The 19,943-nt window shown below is 49.9% G+C and overlaps 7 protein-coding genes across 7 annotated transcripts; all 7 read left to right on the top strand.

Moving 5' to 3' along the window:
• Window positions 1-259: 259 nt before the first annotated feature.
• On the top strand, window positions 260-4,614 carry BJ212DRAFT_1296376 (uncharacterized protein; the record flags this gene model as incomplete). Its single annotated transcript, XM_041332431.1, has 8 exons — window positions 260-282; window positions 348-1,139; window positions 1,206-1,487; window positions 1,554-1,899; window positions 1,952-2,391; window positions 2,448-2,547; window positions 2,601-3,023; window positions 3,046-4,614. The coding sequence occupies 8 exons, from the start codon at window positions 260-262 to the stop codon at window positions 4,612-4,614; spliced, it is 3,975 nt and encodes a 1,324-aa protein (XP_041197903.1).
• Window positions 4,615-4,809: 195 nt separating this feature from the next.
• BJ212DRAFT_705340 (uncharacterized protein) lies at window positions 4,810-6,790 on the top strand. The gene is made up of 4 exons (XM_041343872.1): window positions 4,810-5,498; window positions 5,547-5,669; window positions 5,741-6,521; window positions 6,567-6,790. The coding sequence occupies exons 1-4, from the start codon at window positions 4,980-4,982 to the stop codon at window positions 6,584-6,586; spliced, it is 1,443 nt and encodes a 480-aa protein (XP_041197902.1). The 5' UTR covers window positions 4,810-4,979; the 3' UTR covers window positions 6,587-6,790.
• Window positions 6,791-6,800: 10 nt separating this feature from the next.
• Window positions 6,801-7,394, top strand: BJ212DRAFT_1261805 (uncharacterized protein; the record flags this gene model as incomplete). The annotated part of the gene is made up of 2 exons (XM_041330210.1): window positions 6,801-7,167; window positions 7,255-7,394. Coding segments are annotated over 2 exons (507 nt in total), but the record flags the coding sequence as incomplete, so codon positions are not given.
• A 4,275-nt stretch (window positions 7,395-11,669) lies between these two features.
• BJ212DRAFT_705279 (uncharacterized protein) lies at window positions 11,670-12,737 on the top strand. The gene is made up of 3 exons (XM_041343871.1): window positions 11,670-12,359; window positions 12,491-12,507; window positions 12,574-12,737. The coding sequence occupies exons 1-3, from the start codon at window positions 11,855-11,857 to the stop codon at window positions 12,646-12,648; spliced, it is 597 nt and encodes a 198-aa protein (XP_041197900.1). The 5' UTR covers window positions 11,670-11,854; the 3' UTR covers window positions 12,649-12,737.
• Window positions 12,738-13,814: 1,077 nt separating this feature from the next.
• Window positions 13,815-14,482, top strand: BJ212DRAFT_1326919 (uncharacterized protein). Its single transcript, XM_041334623.1, has 3 exons — window positions 13,815-13,914; window positions 13,968-14,199; window positions 14,223-14,482. The coding sequence occupies exons 1-3, from the start codon at window positions 13,831-13,833 to the stop codon at window positions 14,417-14,419; spliced, it is 513 nt and encodes a 170-aa protein (XP_041197899.1). The 5' UTR covers window positions 13,815-13,830; the 3' UTR covers window positions 14,420-14,482.
• A 22-nt stretch (window positions 14,483-14,504) lies between these two features.
• BJ212DRAFT_705241 (uncharacterized protein) lies at window positions 14,505-15,202 on the top strand. Its single transcript, XM_041343870.1, has one exon. It carries the CDS (start codon window positions 14,589-14,591, stop codon window positions 15,054-15,056), a length of 468 nt encoding a protein of 155 aa, XP_041197898.1. The 5' UTR covers window positions 14,505-14,588; the 3' UTR covers window positions 15,057-15,202.
• Window positions 15,203-16,202: 1,000 nt separating this feature from the next.
• BJ212DRAFT_705062 (uncharacterized protein) lies at window positions 16,203-18,384 on the top strand. The gene is made up of 5 exons (XM_041343869.1): window positions 16,203-16,865; window positions 16,914-17,036; window positions 17,108-17,888; window positions 17,941-18,238; window positions 18,343-18,384. The coding sequence occupies exons 1-5, from the start codon at window positions 16,347-16,349 to the stop codon at window positions 18,350-18,352; spliced, it is 1,731 nt and encodes a 576-aa protein (XP_041197897.1). The 5' UTR covers window positions 16,203-16,346; the 3' UTR covers window positions 18,353-18,384.
• The last annotated feature ends 1,559 nt before the right edge of the window (window positions 18,385-19,943 follow it).

Genomic DNA, 19,943 nt, shown 5'->3' with positions numbered 1-19,943 from the left:
GATTATCCAGAAAGACACATCTGATAATGCTCTGGGTATTCCCTTATTCTATGAGACATTGAATGTCCTCGACGTCTGATCAGCTGTTGACCTCACTTTGTGTCATCTGCCCTCATCGCTAACCTAATCGCATGTTGTATTGTGTTCGTACCCGCTGAACCGGATGCGGAGTCCGTTACCTTCGACTGTCCTTATAAACGGTACCACCACTCGGTCTGTCTCTCAGGTCACCTCCCACTCAGCCTCAACGCTCGTCCTTATGGCTCAATACGCTGCTGACAGGTAAGCTGTTGAGTGCGAGTATACGTGGCATTTTCTGATGTCCGAGCGCTCCGGCGCATCAGTAGCACCGACGACGATTCTGATATTCTAGATGACGGATTGCTGTCTAACGCGATAGACGAAAGCAGTCCGTTTAATCTTGATGATGTCCCTTCGGCTGTGGAATCCGACGATCCTGTACCGCAGGAAGAGGTGTTTCACAGCATGTTTATTGCCCGCGAAGGCCAGGAGACAACCGGCCGTACTTGGGAACAGACTCCTGTTTGTACCTTACCTCTGTCAGCCTTCGAGAAAGTCTTTCGCAAGAAGGACAAGGCAACTGCAGCAAATTTATTACTGCGTCGCACTAATCTCCGCGTTGATCCTCATCTCACATTTGCCCCCGATCACCCCAGTTTGTTGTGGGACGCGTCGAAACATTTCCTTGACTTTGTCCTTGTCGTATCAGGTGCAATTGGCTTGCATGCATTCCTCCCGAACACTATTTCCGACCACACCTTTTCCGTCTCTCTGGATTTCCGCCTCAATAACAAACAGTTCAAACCCAAGTTTGGAAAGCTCGGTTTTGACCCTACAGGCTCGATGATGGCAATCGGGACCGGCGTTTCTTGCGAGCTGTGGTTGGGATTTTGTCCCTTGACACACATCGAGGATATTTCTCTTGCAGACGAGGCTCCTTTGCTAAACGAAAAGAAACACGGCGAGACCCGTCTGTCATCCCGTCATTATCGCATGGCTGTGATGTTTATTGCCTCGGCATTGGCACAAATATCATCCCTACCTATCCATATCATGCATACATACGGAACCGACGAGGATTTTACGCAGTGGAGAGTCAAGGAGGTCACGAACCTGTAGTAAGTCTCCAGTGCGACACACCCCTGCCACGAGTTTCAGTGGCTAATCGAAGGTTTCCCTTTCAGCGATCAGCCGACCATCAACCTCCGTTTGGAGGACTTGAAGGCCCTCCACAGATACATCGTATCAGATTGGGATGAATGGGTTCACAAAGCGCCAGCATCTTGGAAGGATGACGGTTGGCTCCAATCCCGTGCACCTTTATCCATAGCGTGCAGGTATGGGCAAAACCAAGCAATCGCGAGCTTGGACCCGGCTGCTCGAGGCGTCGAAGAGGCAAACTGGCAAGCGGAGCGCGAATATTCCGACATTCGCTATATGTCCATGGCTATTGCCACGGATCTCACGTGCGTACCGTTCGTCCTTTACCGTGACCCGCTCTCTGATGTGATAACTACCGCCATTGTCACCAGTTGTAACCAGTGTCTCGGTGGGTGCAAATACCTGAGGATGAGTTGTTGGGAGCCCACGACATCATATACGATTCCCCAAACTCATCCTTCCGGCAGCCAGGTGAATTTGGAGGACTTCCCCGCCCGAGATCCTGACACAAAGAAAGAAAATAACATCTACGACGAAGATGGTCGTCGAATTCCCCGCTTTGATGGTCTCTGCAGCCATAACGTGAAATCTTGCGGTGTTCTCATCAACCTCGAGACTATCGCAGAGTTGTTTTCTGCAATGATTACCGATGATGACATGGCCATCGATCCTGATATCATCATGGACGACGACAATCTCCATATTCCTCGCGTCAATGTCTATCCTCAAGCTTTCCTGAGGAAGTATGGTCATATCCAATGCAACGCAGTTTTACCCCATTTCGCTCCATTCATATCAAAAATTCGTAAAGCCGTTTCTCGCGACACAGTTGGTCAAGATGAATTTGATGACCTACGCTTTGGACGACGACCTTGACTATTTGAACAATTTTCCGAATGGGCTCATGCCACCTGTACTCTTGGCTAGCGGTTGCCAGTTCTACAATGAGATCTCGCATCGCATCAGGCCGTCCGCCGCCTTACACGATGTTCAGCAAGGTCGCATCACTTCTGCCCTCTCGGGTGCTTATGCCACTACATGCAACGCTCAGACCGCGCATAAGATGGTTCTTAGAGAGTGTAGTCTGCTCTTGCCTCACCAACGTTATGATAACAAAATCGATGTAAATGACGTTCCCCGCGCGTTGCGTCTGGAGAACATATATATCTTCCAGTTAGACTCCTTGAAGTTGGCGAAGCGGAATGGATTGTGAGTCGTTCATGTCTAGGTCTTCGATTCGACTGACATAATGCGTCTTGCCCAAGATCAATATATCGAGACATGGTTGTGCCCTTGGCGAGTTACTGGTCGCATCCCACCATCTTCGAGGCCATTCGCCCACACCTGTTTGTGTTGACCGCTGAAGTACGCCGCCGTTATACATCATATGAATGAAGTCTCACCATCCTCCTTTGCAGGCATTTCCCCATGTTTATCAATGGACCACCTATCCAATCACGTCCCTGCTCGAACGTATATGGGAACATTTCCTGCCCGTCCTCACCAAAGGTGGTAAACCTGCCCCTCAAGTCGTTGAATTATGCTCCGTCCTCGAACGCGCGTTGGCGTATGCTCATACTGGAAACTCAAAAGTAATCGCTACAAGTCTCATGAGGCCTTTGTGGTTGGTAAAGAGTCTCTTGGAACAAGGTCTTCCGACCTTTGCCCCCTCAGTGCGATTTTCCCACACTCCCTGCGTTCCCGTCGCCATCAGTCCTTCAGAGTGGCCCACCCTCACCAACATGAATGTCCCGGCCATCGCATCCAAGCGCTCGCAAATATTGACGTATGGGAATGATCATTTTGAGGCATGCATCGTCTCATTCCGTCTCTGTCCTGTCGTTAATCGAGTTCCTCTCCTAGGCATATAAGGCAGAGTTTCATATACAGCTCTCGGTCAATCAGCTGGCACCCAATACCTTCAAGTCATACACTAGCAATGTCCGTCATGCAGCCATCATTGCAGTGGTCGCCCTTCAAGTGTACATAGCTGATGTCAAGACACTTGTTGCGGGGGCTGTCACCACTGCATGCAATGCCATGGAGGCAGAAGATGCCATCGATGGGGAACTCCATGCATCGCAGCGGCGCAGAGGACTTCGCAAATGGCTTGCGACCGCTCATCCTCTTGGTTATGTTGATAAGGCATACGAACATTTAGTGTCCTGCGTGCTTCCCAAATCCACTGCCCACCACGAGGGATTGCCAAATCCAACCAAGGACAAACTCTCCATCCAAGACTTCGCTCGCCTCATTTGTGAGATGTCTCGAGGGACCGACCCTGTCGCCATCGCCGCTCCTCTCATCTTCAATGGGGGTTCAACTCCTGTCTTTCGCGTCGCTCTAACATATATGCGCAAATATGCCCCGCAGGATTCTACACGGTCTTCGGAGAGGTTCTTGCAGGAAGCATTCATCATCGCCGCCAATCATCTTCATATCAACAATATCCCCTGGCATGGTGCAGCAGGACTGCGTGGCAGACGGCGTCGGAAGCCTGTCTTTGATTCCTGGGTCAATCTAGGGAAGGCCATTGACTCACAAGCTATTGAGCGTCGTCATACCCAGTTGAGCAATGCTGCGGCCGATGCATCTCGACGCGCCCAGGTCGCAGATACCAGGGCAGCTTGGTCTGCTGAGTTGATCACCTTGCAGTCATTGGCCGATTACATCCTTCGCTCTCGTCTCCCTGACGAATTCGCGATTGAGAGCATCGAGCTCGCAAGAGGCCCGACAGCTGGCAGCGAGCCTAGCGTGAGTATGATCTATGAGTGGGTTTTTGCAAACTTCGACATCAATAAACCTCTGCATCAGATCGCACTCATCGCCGGTATCTATGTCAGCCGGATTCTTCCTGATTTATTCTTCGCCGACAGCGATAAACCACAAGGGAATGTGACCAATCCTGTCATGCTCACAAAGGCAATACGCGCTCTCCCATGGAAGCCACACCGCCGCGGTCGCAAAGGGTGCAAACTGCCAAGCCAGTTCATCGCCATGGTGCCCGCCTATATCATCGCAGTGTACGCCCCAACAAGCCCCTTGCGCATTCATTTGAAAAGTGGTAATAGCTTCCCCACCATCTGGAATTCGAAGAACATTGCGAAAGGGATCGGGCCACTCCTTCTTGTGCGACTAGGCCTCGCAAGTGCCCTATCGCACAGAATTTGGAAAGGTGGGCCGCCTTTGGTGCATTGGACGTTGCTCTCTCCAGAGGATATAGCCGTCAAACATCGGGAGATCAGTGCGTGTTTGGCTGATCGCCAGTACGGTCCCTTCCGCATCGCAGTTATGTTGTTTGGCATTGATAAAGCTGTCAACCTTGGGCGCACGTCTCAGACATACACCATCAATCCCGCTATTGCGTCCATCAGGGCCAAAAAGCACACGTTGAAGGTCGATTCTGACGACGACGAGGTTCAGATTGTGTAGGTGAAGACGGTGAAATTTGATCGTTTTCACTGATGCTGTAATAATCATGTATGCTACACCGTGAATTCGAACAACTGTCTGAGACTCTGAGGCCTCGTAGTCGAGAGACAATCACGTTGAACACGCTCGAACGTCGAATCTCACCATGCGAAGCATAGAGTGGTTATTTGAGCCAAGTGTGATGGCACGGGCCGGGGCCGGGCTAGTGCTGCCGCGGTCCGGTCCCGTGTGAACTGCTTTGAACTCCGTCAGAATCCACCCGCCGAAGCCCTAGATTTTGGCCCCAGGATCTAGGTAGAATAGCTGGAGTCGGCCAAATCGCTGACTTTCACCGCTTCTGACACTACGCCGCAGCAGATCCATACATGGCGGTAAAAATTAAACGAAAGCGGAGAGAGCGTTTTACGCTACATTCGTATTTTCTCCCATCGGACGTCCAATATCCCAGAGCGAGCGCCATGCAGCCATTGACGGAGCGCAATAGCCGCTATGTGTCTTATGTCACTCCTTGGAAGAATTGCCACCTTTTGCATGCTACGTATTCCAAGCCCGATTATATCACAGACGACATCATCAACGAAGTGAAGTCCTTCGTTGTCCAGAAAGGCTACTATCAGGATCTGCTCTCGGCGCTTAAGGAGGCAGTTTCTCCTGCCAACGCATACCTAACTGATAACGACTTGGAGGCTATAGTGTCCCTTATGCACGAAAATGGGACGCGATGGTTCAAAGCGCGACTGGAGGATGGCTTACCATTCCTGTTAAAACCGGCGGATCTTCAGGATGACATGGTGGCAGCCAGGCGTAGGGTGCGAGATGAGCTTCAGAATCGAGGGGTCCTTGAAGACAAGGCTGGGGGCGTGGCAGAGGTGTGGTGTAGTAAAGTACGTGCCTTTTATTCCGCGAACAATTCCGCTAATAGCATAAAATAGTTTCAAGCTGTCGAGCTGCGAGGACGCGTGATGGGTCATTGGTCGACCTCTGTGTGCCCTTGGTTGTACGATAGGCAAAAGGACGCTGCAAAAGAGAAGGCTATCGTAAAATTTTTAAACGAAGTAAGTAGCATTCTATATGTCGAACCTACAAGATGCGATTGATTTGCTCGATATTCACCAACGTTGTTCAGGGCGGCACTTGGATTGATCAAATAATTACCCACCACCATGGCAGGTCGGCTCTGTCGAAACTTCGTAAACGTGCTTGGTTTCATACCGGCAACACTTTCATTCGTCCCCAAACTGGTGCGAACGTGACTGCTCCCATCGGGCCCGGTTGTCGCAAGCCTGACGCCGTATTAATGGATACCACGAAGCCCATCGACTCCATTGAATGGGCAGATGTTATTTCTGCGCTAGAGATCAAGTATCGTAACACCAAGAGTCTCATGGAGCAAGCAATAGAATATATGTCAGAGATCGCGCGACTCGTTCTGACAAATCAGATTAATCGGCGGTACTTCGTGGGTCTGCTCTTGTTGGGTGCTGATCTCTTCGTGTGCACCTACACTCGGGGAGGATCGTCTGTGACTCTTCCTATCGACATCTATCACGACGTTGACGAATTCCTTAATTGCATGGCGTGGTTCAAGCACGCCGACTTGGAGTTCCTGGGTTACGACAAGTCTATTGTAAGACACAGCCGCGGCTTCAAGATGGCCTTGAAGGGAAAATCCGAGTCAACGCACGGGACTATTGCCGATGTCGTATCGGTGATCTACAATAGCAATTCCGCCATTGGCCGATCTACGAGAATCCTGGGCCTTACCTACCAACCCTCCTCCGCTGCTGAGATGGACAACTTGATTGTGAAGGATGTGTGGCAGGACATCCGGATCGCCTCAGATGGAGATATTCACAAGTTGCTGGAGGATAGTGGACGTATCGATGAGACTCGCAAGCTTTTAGGCAGTAAGTCTACCCTAGATCTATGACGCGCATGTTGACCTGATTGAGACAACAGGCGAGTTCCCTGAACGTATTTTTAAAACGCCTGAAGAGGCCAAACTTACAGAAGAACTGTTCCAGTCCTGGGGCATTCGGCCGGAATGGGATGATTTGAACTCTGAAGGGATGCACCCCTGGCATCTACCCATACGGGACGATCGGTTCTCTGTGGAAGCTCTCGAGATGACGGATGGCAATAACGGCCACCAAGCTTTAGACAGCGTGCCCGTCATTCTACAGGACATGACTACAGCCAGCGACCCCTTAATCCACCGTCGCACAGTATTTCGCACCCCGGCCGTCAAATGCACTTGGTTCTCTTGTCGCCGCGAGTTTTTACATGGCATATTGGATTCACTACTAGGTGAGCATGTAATCTCTACCGAGGGTCCTGTCTCGTCTCATATATTATTTGCAGGTCATCTTGAGGCATGCAGGCGTGGAATTATGCACCGCGACACCAGCGACGGTAATGTTTGGTTCTGGGTTCCTCAGACCGAACCCCAGTACGCGGTTCCAGAATGGTATATATCACCCCAGAATACTAAATCGCACTTCGATACTCTGGAAGTCCCCGCACCGTGGTTTCCCAAGCGTCCTGGTATGACTGGTGATTTCGGCCTTGGCTTGAACATGTTGGATGAAGCTGGTGCAGCCAACGCTGTAACTACCACCGTACGTCTTCATGTCATTTCAGTTTTTTCATACTCATTTTTACAGGGGACTTTTCCTTTTGGCACCACTGCGGACTCAGAAGAGGCTCCCCACCTCACGCATGACCTAGAGTCGTATATCTTTCTTATATGGATTGTCGGCGTCAATTTCAAGGGTCCGTACCATCAGGTCGAACACTGGCCTCCTCCTCCAAAGGCGGGACCTATTCCCAGCAATTGTATGGCCAACGACGAAGCCGCCGACCTTATCTCCAGCAAACTACAGCTGGCTCCCATCAACTGGCCTGGCAAAGGCCAGAGTTCTTCCTCGGTTAAGCGGTTTTCCGCAACGCAGCACACCCCTGCAGAGAGTGGCAACGAAGAGTTTGAAAGGCGGAATGCAATAGTCCCGGAGTGGGCCAAAATGGGTTCCCTACAGCTGCGGACCGACACTGTACTACATCAGAAAAGGTTCCTCAACTACGAGACGTTCGACCTGTCACTTCATCCATATTGGAAGGTCGGCAAACTTAGTGATGGATGGCGCAAATTATTTAACTTGCTGTGGCCAACCAAGGAGGACGATCGCACGATCAACGCGAAACGCTCATCCTTGACCCACGCCGCGCTTGTTAGTGTAGTAAGAGAAATGATACTCTTGATACCCCCTGCTGATGACGGAGCGCCCAGCAGGGAGGTAGTCGCCGATGCTCGAAATAGGTATTCATTATCCATATCGCGCTTGGTGGGGGTGGAAAGGTTCAAGTTTATTCCCACTGTCCTTCCTTATTCTTACGGCTCTGGAACTTCGACCTCACCACCATTTCCCAACCCTTCTGCACAATCATCCGTGCCATCTTCCTATCAGTTTAATTCAGGGTCAAAGCGTCGTACATCTCAGAAGCGCCCCTCAGACATGTCTTCTAGTGGACCTTTACCGCAAGCGGGCACTTTCTCACTCCAATCTGCAGAGACTTCTACTGGCAATGCAGGTAGTCGCACCTCTGGCTCCGTGTCTAACAGTTCTACCAAACGCCGGAAAGCTTGATCTTCACTTCTCAATCCGTTGCCTGTTTGTGTCCAGTACGTTTACCAATGATTTTCATGGAATTGATTCGATCACGCATAGAAAATATTGGTTTGTTGTGTGTTCTTTTACTTCTTCCACTGTTGTAGTATCTCGGCTGTTGTAGGGAGCAGTGTTGTTCCTGACCCAGGATATAACTGATGACGACGGTGCGTCCTGCTTCGAATTAACTGCGAAATAGCTGGTTAGATGATAGAATGCGGTGGGCAGCGCTCACGTGAGCAGCTGCTACTCGTAAACATACATAGACAGTATTTAGGTAGATATCAATACAACAAGAAAATACGCGCCTCTCTGTCGGCTTTAGAGAGCCCATTCCCTCCCATCCCAGTAAGATGCGAAGACGGTTCCTGCTTCCTTTTTTTGTTCTTATCTTCGTTGCCCCCGTCGTCGTGGCTCCTGGTTCGTTAATCAAAGTGTCTCACCTAGTGTAGGGGGAGTCTCATGGAATAAGGGAATGCCCATAGTGTTACCGGATGTGTCTTTGTGGACAAACCATGGCCTTCTTCCAATGACACACTATATATGTTCATTAAGGTGGTTCAGGAAATGAGCTTCCCTCCCTTACCAAACATACATTGGTGATGAAATGCATTTCATTCATGACCCATATTAATATTCTGACACCCAGTGCTGCCTAGCCCCATACAGGACTGTGCAAGATGCTGGGAAAAGTACGATCTATGGGCATTTCAAATCAGTGCATTTTGTGCCTTTGCAAAGAAGAGCTATAGTCATAGTGCAACATTTGCACAGCAGGATTAAGCATATTTGGAAGGTGCAAAGCGAGTGAGACCAGCCAAACAGGAAAGGGACAACAATGGGCCTGGTCCTGTGACATTGCCAAACTCATTGAGCATTGGGTCAGATAGCATGAGCAATGCAGAATATGAAGCACTTATTCAGAGTCACCAGGAGAATGCAAGAGTGACAACAATACCCAGCAGAGGACAAGGAGGGTGTCAATACAGATATATTGTCCATCTAAGAGCTAGATTCATACCAGCCTAAGATAATGTTGCATGAGAAATGCGTCACATCTCTTTGAGGATTGAGCTTGTGTCTCTGTTTGACAGGGAGTACCAGAATTTTGGAAAGTGCGGCATCAACTAGACAATCATCTTCAGTGAGTATCCCTATTCCAGCTGGAGTATCGATCACCATCAAATTTTCTGGATTGGAGATGATATGTGCTTGCTAAATTATTATAACTGGAACTTGACTGGCGCCCCCTGAGGTGCCCATGTTTGACTCAACTCACTTGCAAAGTATCAACTTTGCACAATGTTCTAGGCCTGCTGTGACTACTGCTGTGACCTTCCAATTAGTAATTGCCGTGAGTGTGACTGACCTGACAGTTACCATTTTGGCTCAAAAACCATGTAAGATGTTACCATTCCACTGGTCAAGATTGGACCCCACAAACTGTGCTGGAGAAAGGTACAGAGCTTTTTCTACATGTGTTATTGTCTTCATTGTCCTACAGACTCCTACTCATCACATTGTAAGGAAGTGTATCGTAACTGTATGATGGTGTCTGATGGTAAGGCAACTCAGACAGAGGACCAGGAGGCCGTTGATACAGATATATTGTCCATCTAAAAGCTGGATTCATACCAGCCCAAGATAATGTTTCACAAGACATACATCACGTCTCTTCAAGGATCAAGATTGTGTCTCTGTTTGACAGGGAGTGCCAGAATTTCAGAAAGTGTGGCATCAACTAGACAATTGTCTTCGGCTATCTTGACTAACCATGGTCTTGAGTAGATATCAATATCCTCCCACACAAAGCTTTCGCCCAGACAGGTCAGATGGCTCGAAGCCTTGAGTGAATTCGACTTCGACATGATCTACATACCTGGTGCTGAGAACACCCTTGCAGACATATAGTAACAAGCCTAAATGCACAGTTAGATCCGTGAGTGAATATGTATGTGCAGAGGATGACAACTCACCTCATGGCCTCCTGCTGAATTTCATATCAGCTCCCATGTATAGTGGGACTCCTTTGTTCCTGGGCGCAACTAAAGCATGACATTCTGTGCAGATCGCCACTTGGTGTGTAATTGGTCAACAATCACCTACCCACAGGGGTGCATCAGAGGCTGCAGGTTATACCATGGGGATGGATGGATGTGGCACTCATCAGGCAATGCCAAATGAAGCACCATGTACCTTAGGGGGCCATGAGGGTCCAACATCTCAGAGCCTGACAGAAGATGTGCCTGTGACTCCCAGAGATCAGCCAGAATAGGACTTGACAGCACTCACCATGGACATGCCAAGCTCTGCTGGTGCAGCATCACCTAAGGGCCAATCCAACAATAAATGGTTATCCTGAAATTAGGGAAGTGCATCAACCTCCCTGGAGGGCAGAAATAGTGAGAAAACAAAAGACTTACCAAGAACACCTAGTCCTACCCCACGATGTTGGCCCCAAGTCAAAGGCCACAACCACACTAAACACAAGAGCAGTGAGAATGCTGAAAGTGATAAGTCCTGGCAGTCAAGGTAAAATCACTGTGATGAATGACATAAATGTGGTCCCAAAGAAATCGCTACTTGGTACTTACTACTACTACTACTACTACTTAGGTAGTACTAGGGATGCCTCCTCACCTCACTGAAATCATCTCTTAATGGGCAGGATAATTGGACGAGCATACTCGAGGTTCAGCAGTCTTATCCTTCTGGCCTGCCTGAAACCTGTTTGTTTAGGTCCCTTTGCCACCTGTGGCTGATGCACACGGCATGACTAATATTATGCCTCATCGCTATTCTCAGTTGCCACCTCAGGCTTTAGTGGAGTCAACGGTCTATGTCTAGCGAGACTTGGTGAGATAGGTCTTTTACCTCTTCTCACTCAACGTTCAACGTCCGAGTCTGCGTCCTCTGATTCAAGACGTAAAATGCCTAGAATTTGTTCCACATTCGGAGGCGAATGACTCACCGATTCATCGACGCCCGGATCAGCCGCGTACTGTGGTTTTTGCTGATACATTAATTCGTCGCTATCAACGCATTAATAAACATGTGTAGTGTCACTACTACTAGTAGAAGAAGGCCGGGATTATCCCAGAAAGACACATCTGATAATGCTCTGGTATTCCCTTATTCTATGAGACATTGAATGTCCTCGACGTCTGATCAGCTGTTGACCTCACTTTGTGTCATCTGCCCTCATCGCTAACCTAATCGCATGTTGTATTGTGTTCGTACCCGCTGAACCGGATGCGGAGTCCGTACCTTCGACTGTCCTTATAACGGTACCACCACTCCGGTCTGTCTCTCAGGTCACCTCCCACCTCAGCCTCAACGCTCGTCCTTATGGCTCAATACGCTGCTGACAGGTAAGCTGTTGAGTGCGATTATACGTGGCATTTTCTGATGTCCGAGCGCTCCGGCGCATCAGTAGCACCGACGACGATTCTGATATTCTAGATGACGGATTGCTGTCTAACGCGATAGACGAAAGCAGTCCGTTTAATCTTGATGATGTCCCTTCGGCTGTGGAATCCGACGATCCTGTACCGCAGGAAGAGGTGTTTCACAGCATGTTTATTGCCCGCGAAGGCCAGGAGACAACCGGCCGTACTTGGGAACAGACTCCTGTTTGTACCTTACCTCTGTCAGCCTTCGAGAAAGTCTTTCGCAAGAAGGACAAGGCAACTGCAGCAAATTTATTACTGCGTCGCACTAATCTCCGCGTTGATCCTCATCTCACATTTGCCCCCGATCACCCCAGTTTGTTGTGGGACGCGTCGAAACATTTCCTTGACTTTGTCCTTGTCGTATCAGGTGCAATTGGCTTGCATGCATTCCTCCCGAACACTATTTCCGACCACACCTTTTCCGTCTCTCTGGATTTCCGCCTCAATAACAAACAGTTCAAACCCAAGTTTGGAAAGCTCGGTTTTGACCCTACAGGCTCGATGATGGCAATCGGGACCGGCGTTTCTTGCGAGCTGTGGTTGGGATTTTGTCCCTTGACACACATCGAGGATATTTCTCTTGCAGACGAGGCTCCTTTGCTAAACGAAAAGAAACACGGCGAGACCCGTCTGTCATCCCGTCATTATCGCATGGCTGTGATGTTTATTGCCTCGGCATTGGCACAAATATCATCCCTACCTATCCATATCATGCATACATACGGAACCGACGAGGATTTTACGCAGTGGAGAGTCAAGGAGGTCACGAACCTGTAGTAAGTCTCCAGTGCGACACACCCCTGCCACGAGTTTCAGTGGCTAATCGAAGGTTTCCCTTTCAGCGATCAGCCGACCATCAACCTCCGTTTGGAGGACTTGAAGGCCCTCCACAGATACATCGTATCAGATTGGGATGAATGGGTTCACAAAGCGCCAGCATCTTGGAAGGATGACGGTTGGCTCCAATCCCGTGCACCTTTATCCATAGCGTGCAGGTATGGGCAAAACCAAGCAATCGCGAGCTTGGACCCGGCTGCTCGAGGCGTCGAAGAGGCAAACTGGCAAGCGGAGCGCGAATATTCCGACATTCGCTATATGTCCATGGCTATTGCCACGGATCTCACGTGCGTACCGTTCGTCCTTTACCGTGACCCGCTCTCTGATGTGATAACTACCGCCATTGTCACCAGTTGTAAACCAGTGTCTCGGTGGGTGCAAATACCTGAGGATGAGTTGTTGGGAGCCCACGACATCATATACGATTCCCCAAACTCATCCTTCCGGCAGCCAGTGAATTTGGAGGACTTCCCCGCCCGAGATCCTGACACAAAGAAAGAAAATAACATCTACGACGAAGATGGTCGTCGAATTCCCGCTTTGATGGTCTCTGCAGCCATAACGTGAAATCTTGCGGTGTTCTCATCAACCTCGAGACTATCGCAGAGTTGTTTTCTGCAATGATTACCGATGATGACATGGCCATCGATCCTGATATCATCATGGACGACGACAATCTCCATATTCCTCGCGTCAATGTCTATCCTCAAGCTTTCCTGAGGAAGTATGGTCATATCCAATGCAACGCAGTTTTTACCCCATTTCGCTCCATTCATATCAAAAATTCGTAAAGCCGTTTCTCGCGACACAGTTGGTCGAGATGAATTTGATGACCACGCTTTGGACGACGACCTTGACTATTTGAACAATTTTCCGAATGGGCTCATGCCACCTGTACTCTTGGCTAGCGGTTGCCAGTTCTACAATGAGATCTCGCATCGCATCAGGCCGTCCGCCGCCTTACACGATGTTCAGCAAGGTCGCATCACTTCTGCCCTCTCGGGTGCTTATGCCACTACACGCAACGCTCAGACCGCGCATAAGATGGTTCTTAGAGAGTGTAGTCTGCTCTTGCCTCACCAACGTTACGATAACAAAATCGATGTAAATGACGTTCCCCGCGCGCTGCGTCTGGAGAACATATATATCTTCCAGTTAGACTCCTTGAAGTTGGCGAAGCGGAATGGATTGTGAGTCGTTCATGTCTAGGTCTTCGATTCGACTGACATAATGCGTCCTGCCCAAGATCAATATATCGAGACATGGTTGTGCCCTTGGCGAGTTACTGGTCGCATCCCACCATCTTCGAGGCCATTCGCCCACACCTGTTTGTGTTGACCGCTGAAGTACGCCGCCGTTATACATCATATGAATGAAGTCTCACCATCCTCCTTTGCAGGCATTTCCCCATGTTTATCAATGGACCACCTATCCAATCACGTCCCTGCTCGAACGTATATGGGAACATTTCCTGCCCGTCCTCACCAAAGGTGGTAAACCTGCCCCTCAAGTCGTTGAATTATGCTCCGTCCTCGAACGCGCGTTGGCGTATGCTCATACTGGAAACTCAAAAGTAATCGCTACAAGTCTCATGAGGCCTTTGTGGTTGGTAAAGAGTCTCTTGGAACAAGGTCTTCCGACCTTTGCCCCTCAGTGCGATTTTCCCACACTCCCTGCGTTCCCGTCGCCATCAGTCCTTCAGAGTGGCCCACCCTCACCAACATGAATGTCCCGGCCATCGCATCCAAGCGCTCGCAAATATTGACGTATGGGAATGATCATTTTGAGGCATGCATCGTCTCATTCCGTCTCTGTCCTGTCGTTAATCGAGTTCCTCTCCTAGGCATATAAGGCAGAGTTTCATATACAGCTCTCGGTCAATCAGCTGGCACCCAATACCTTCAAGTCATACACTAGCAATGTCCGTCATGCAGCCATCATCGCAGTGGTCGCCCTTCAAGTGTACATAGCTGATGTCAAGACACTTGTTGCGGGGGCTGTCACCACTGCATGCAATGCCATGGAGGCAGAAGATGCCATCGATGGGGAACTCCATGCATCGCAGCGGCGCAGAGGACTTCGCAAATGGCTTGCGACCGCTCATCCTCTTGGTTATGTTGATAAGGCATACGAACATTTAGTGTCCTGCGTGCTTCCCAAATCCACTGCCCACCACGAGGGATTGCCAAATCCAACCAAGGACAAACTCTCCATCCAAGACTTCGCTCGCCTCATTTGTGAGATGTCTCGAGGGACCGACCCTGTCGCCATCGCCGCTCCTCTCATCTTCAATGGGGGTTCAACTCCTGTCTTTCGCGTCGCTCTAACATATATGCGCAAATATGCCCCGCAGGATTCTACACGGTCTTCGGAGAGGTTCTTGCAGGAAGCATTCATCATCGCCGCCAATCAATCTTCATATCAACAATATCCCCTGGCATGGTGCAGCAGGACTGCGTGGCAGACGGCGTCGGAAGCCTGTCTTTGATTCCTGGGTCAATCTAGGGAAGGCCATTGACTCACAAGCTATTGAGCGTCGTCATACCCAGTTGAGCAATGCTGCGGCCGATGCATCTCGACGCGCCCAGGTCGCAGATACAGGGCAGCTTGGTCTGCTGAGTTGATCACCTTGCAGTCATTGGCCGATTACATCCTTCGCTCTCGTCTCCCTGACGAATTCGCGATTGAGAGCATCGAGCTCGCAAGAGGCCCGACAGCTGGCAGCGAGCCTAGCGTGAGTATGATCTATGAGTGGGTTTTTGCAAACTTCGACATCAATAAACCTCTGCATCAGATCGCACTCATCGCCGGTATCTATGTCAGCCGGATTCTTCCTGATTTATTCTTCGCCGACAGCGATAAACCACAAGGGAATGTGACCAATCCTGTCATGCTCACAAAGGCAATACGCGCTCTCCCATGGAAGCCACACCGCCGCGGTCGCAAAGGGTGCAAACTGCCAAGCCAGTTCATCGCCATGGTGCCCGCCTATATCATCGCAGTGTACGCCCCAACAAGCCCCTTGCGCATTCATTTGAAAAGTGGTAATAGCTTCCCCCACCATCTGGAATTCGAAGAACATTGCGAAAGGGATCGGGCCACTCCTTCTTGTGCGACTAGGCCTCGCAAGTGCCCTATCGCACAGAATTTGGAAAGGTGGGCCGCCTTTGGTGCATTGGACGTTGCTCTCTCCAGAGGATATAGCCGTCAAACATCGGGAGATCAGTGCGTGTTTGGCTGATCGCCAGTACGGTCCCTTCCGCATCGCAGTTATGTTGTTTGGCATTGATAAAGCTGTCAACCTTGGGCGCACGTCTCAGACATACACCATCAATCCCGCTATTGCGTCCATCAGGGCCAAAAAGCACACGTTGAAGGTCGATTCTGACGACGACGAGGTTCAGATTGTGTAGGTGAAGACGGTGAAATTTGATCGTTTTCACTGATGCTGTAATAATCATGTATGCTACACCGTGAATTCGAACAACTGTCTGAGACTCTGAGGCCTCGTAGTCGAGAGACAATCACGTTGAACACGCTCGAACGTCGAATCTCACCATGCGAAGCATAGAGTGGTTATTTGAGCCAAGTGTGATGGCACGGGCCGGGGCCGGGCTAGTGCTGCCGCGGTCCGGTCCCGTGTGAACTGCTTTGAACTCCGTCAGAATCCACCCGCCGAAGCCCTAGATTTTGGCCCCAGGATCTAGGTAGAATAGCTGGAGTCGGCCAAATCGCTGACTTTCACCGCTTCTGACACTACGCCGCAGCAGATCCATACATGGCGGTAAAAATTAAACGAAAGCGGAGAGAGCGTTTTACGCTACATTCGTATTTTCTCCCATCGGACGTCCAATATCCCAGAGCGAGCGCCATGCAGCCATTGACGGAGCGCAATAGCCGCTATGTGTCTTATGTCACTCCTTGGAAGAATTGCCACCTTTTGCATGCTACGTATTCCAAGCCCGATTATATCACAGACGACATCATCAACGAAGTGAAGTCCTTCGTTGTCCAGAAAGGCTACTATCAGGATCTGCTCTCGGCGCTTAAGGAGGCAGTTTCTCCTGCCAACGCATACCTAACTGATAACGACTTGGAGGCTATAGTGTCCCTTATGCACGAAAATGGGACGCGATGGTTCAAAGCGCGACTGGAGGATGGCTTACCATTCCTGTTAAAACCGGCGGATCTTCAGGATGACATGGTGGCAGCCAGGCGTAGGGTGCGAGATGAGCTTCAGAATCGAGGGGTCCTTGAAGACAAGGCTGGGGGCGTGGCAGAGGTGTGGTGTAGTAAAGTACGTGCCTTTTATTCCGCGAACAATTCCGCTAATAGCATAAAATAGTTTCAAGCTGTCGAGCTGCGAGGACGCGTGATGGGTCATTGGTCGACCTCTGTGTGCCCTTGGTTGTACGATAGGCAAAAGGACGCTGCAAAAGAGAAGGCTATCGTAAAATTTTTAAACGAAGTAAGTAGCATTCTATATGTCGAACCTACAAGATGCGATTGATTTGCTCGATATTCACCAACGTTGTTCAGGGCGGCACTTGGATTGATCAAATAATTACCCACCACCATGGCAGGTCGGCTCTGTCGAAACTTCGTAAACGTGCTTGGTTTCATACCGGCAACACTTTCATTCGTCCCCAAACTGGTGCGAACGTGACTGCTCCCATCGGGCCCGGTTGTCGCAAGCCTGACGCCGTATTAATGGATACCACGAAGCCCATCGACTCCATTGAATGGGCAGATGTTATTTCTGCGCTAGAGATCAAGTATCGTAACACCAAGAGTCTCATGGAGCAAGCAATAGAATATATGTCAGAGATCGCGCGACTCGTTCTGACAAATCAGATTAATCGGCGGTACTTCGTGGGTCTGCTCTTGTTGGGTGCTGATCTCTTCGTGTGCACCTACACTCGGGGAGGATCGTCTGTGACTCTTCCTATCGACATCTATCACGACGTTGACGAATTCCTTAATTGCATGGCGTGGTTCAAGCACGCCGACTTGGAGTTCCTGGGTTACGACAAGTCTATTGTAAGACACAGCCGCGGCTTCAAGATGGCCTTGAAGGGAAAATCCGAGTCAACGCACGGGACTATTGCCGATGTCGTATCGGTGATCTACAATAGCAATTCCGCCATTGGCCGATCTACGAGAATCCTGGGCCTTACCTACCAACCCTCCTCCGCTGCTGAGATGGACAACTTGATTGTGAAGGATGTGTGGCAGGACATCCGGATCGCCTCAGATGGAGATATTCACAAGTTGCTGGAGGATAGTGGACGTATCGATGAGACTCGCAAGCTTTTAGGCAGTAAGTCTACCCTAGATCTATGACGCGCATGTTGACCTGATTGAGACAACAGGCGAGTTCCCTGAACGTATTTTTAAAACGCCTGAAGAGGCCAAACTTACAGAAGAACTGTTCCAGTCCTGGGGCATTCGGCCGGAATGGGATGATTTGAACTCTGAAGGGATGCACCCCTGGCATCTACCCATACGGGACGATCGGTTCTCTGTGGAAGCTCTCGAGATGACGGATGGCAATAACGGCCACCAAGCTTTAGACAGCGTGCCCGTCATTCTACAGGACATGACTACAGCCAGCGACCCCTTAATCCACCGTCGCACAGTATTTCGCACCCCGGCCGTCAAATGCACTTGGTTCTCTTGTCGCCGCGAGTTTTTACATGGCATATTGGATTCACTACTAGGTGAGCATGTAATCTCTACCGAGGGTCCTGTCTCGTCTCATATATTATTTGCAGGTCATCTTGAGGCATGCAGGCGTGGAATTATGCACCGCGACACCAGCGACGGTAATGTTTGGTTCTGGGTTCCTCAGACCGAACCCCAGTACGCGGTTCCAGAATGGTATATATCACCCCAGAATACTAAATCGCACTTCGATACTCTGGAAGTCCCCGCACCGTGGTTTCCCAAGCGTCCTGGTATGACTGGTGATTTCGGCCTTGGCTTGAACATGTTGGATGAAGCTGGTGCAGCCAACGCTGTAACTACCACCGTACGTCTTCATGTCATTTCAGTTTTTTCATACTCATTTTTACAGGGGACTTTTCCTTTTGGCACCACTGCGGACTCAGAAGAGGCTCCCCACCTCACGCATGACCTAGAGTCGTATATCTTTCTTATATGGATTGTCGGCGTCAATTTCAAGGGTCCGTACCATCAGGTCGAACACTGGCCTCCTCCTCCAAAGGCGGGACCTATTCCCAGCAATTGTATGGCCAACGACGAAGCCGCCGACCTTATCTCCAGCAAACTACAGCTGGCTCCCATCAACTGGCCTGGCAAAGGCCAGAGTTCTTCCTCGGTTAAGCGGTTTTCCGCAACGCAGCACACCCCTGCAGAGAGTGGCAACGAAGAGTTTGAAAGGCGGAATGCAATAGTCCCGGAGTGGGCCAAAATGGGTTCCCTACAGCTGCGGACCGACACTGTACTACATCAGAAAAGGTTCCTCAACTACGAGACGTTCGACCTGTCACTTCATCCATATTGGAAGGTCGGCAAACTTAGTGATGGATGGCGCAAATTATTTAACTTGCTGTGGCCAACCAAGGAGGACGATCGCACGATCAACGCGAAACGCTCATCCTTGACCCACGCCGCGCTTGTTAGTGTAGTAAGAGAAATGATACTCTTGATACCCCCTGCTGATGACGGAGCGCCCAGCAGGGAGGTAGTCGCCGATGCTCGAAATAGGTATTCATTATCCATATCGCGCTTGGTGGGGGTGGAAAGGTTCAAGTTTATTCCCACTGTCCTTCCTTATTCTTACGGCTCTGGAACTTCGACCTCACCACCATTTCCCAACCCTTCTGCACAATCATCCGTGCCATCTTCCTATCAGTTTAATTCAGGGTCAAAGCGTCGTACATCTCAGAAGCGCCCCTCAGACATGTCTTCTAGTGGACCTTTACCGCAAGCGGGCACTTTCTCACTCCAATCTGCAGAGACTTCTACTGGCAATGCAGGTAGTCGCACCTCTGGCTCCGTGTCTAACAGTTCTACCAAACGCCGGAAAGCTTGATCTTCACTTCTCAATCCGTTGCCTGTTTGTGTCCAGTACGTTTACCAATGATTTTCATGGAATTGATTCGATCACGCATAGAAAATATTGGTTTGTTGTGTGTTCTTTTACTTCTTCCACTGTTGTAGTATCTCGGCTGTTGTAGGGAGCAGTGTTGTTCCTGACCCAGGATATAACTGATGACGACGGTGCGTCCTGCTTCGAATTAACTGCGAAATAGCTGGTTAGATGATAGAATGCGGTGGGCAGCGCTCACGTGAGCAGCTGCTACTCGTAAACATACATAGACAGTATTTAGGTAGATATCAATACAACAAG

Source organism: Suillus subaureus (assembly GCF_016647635.1).
Source record: "Suillus subaureus strain MN1 chromosome Unknown BJ212scaffold_4, whole genome shotgun sequence".
Classification (NCBI taxonomy): domain Eukaryota; kingdom Fungi; phylum Basidiomycota; class Agaricomycetes; order Boletales; family Suillaceae; genus Suillus; species Suillus subaureus.
The sequence above is the reverse complement of the archived record's forward strand: the minus strand, read 5'-3'. Positions and strand labels throughout refer to the sequence as shown.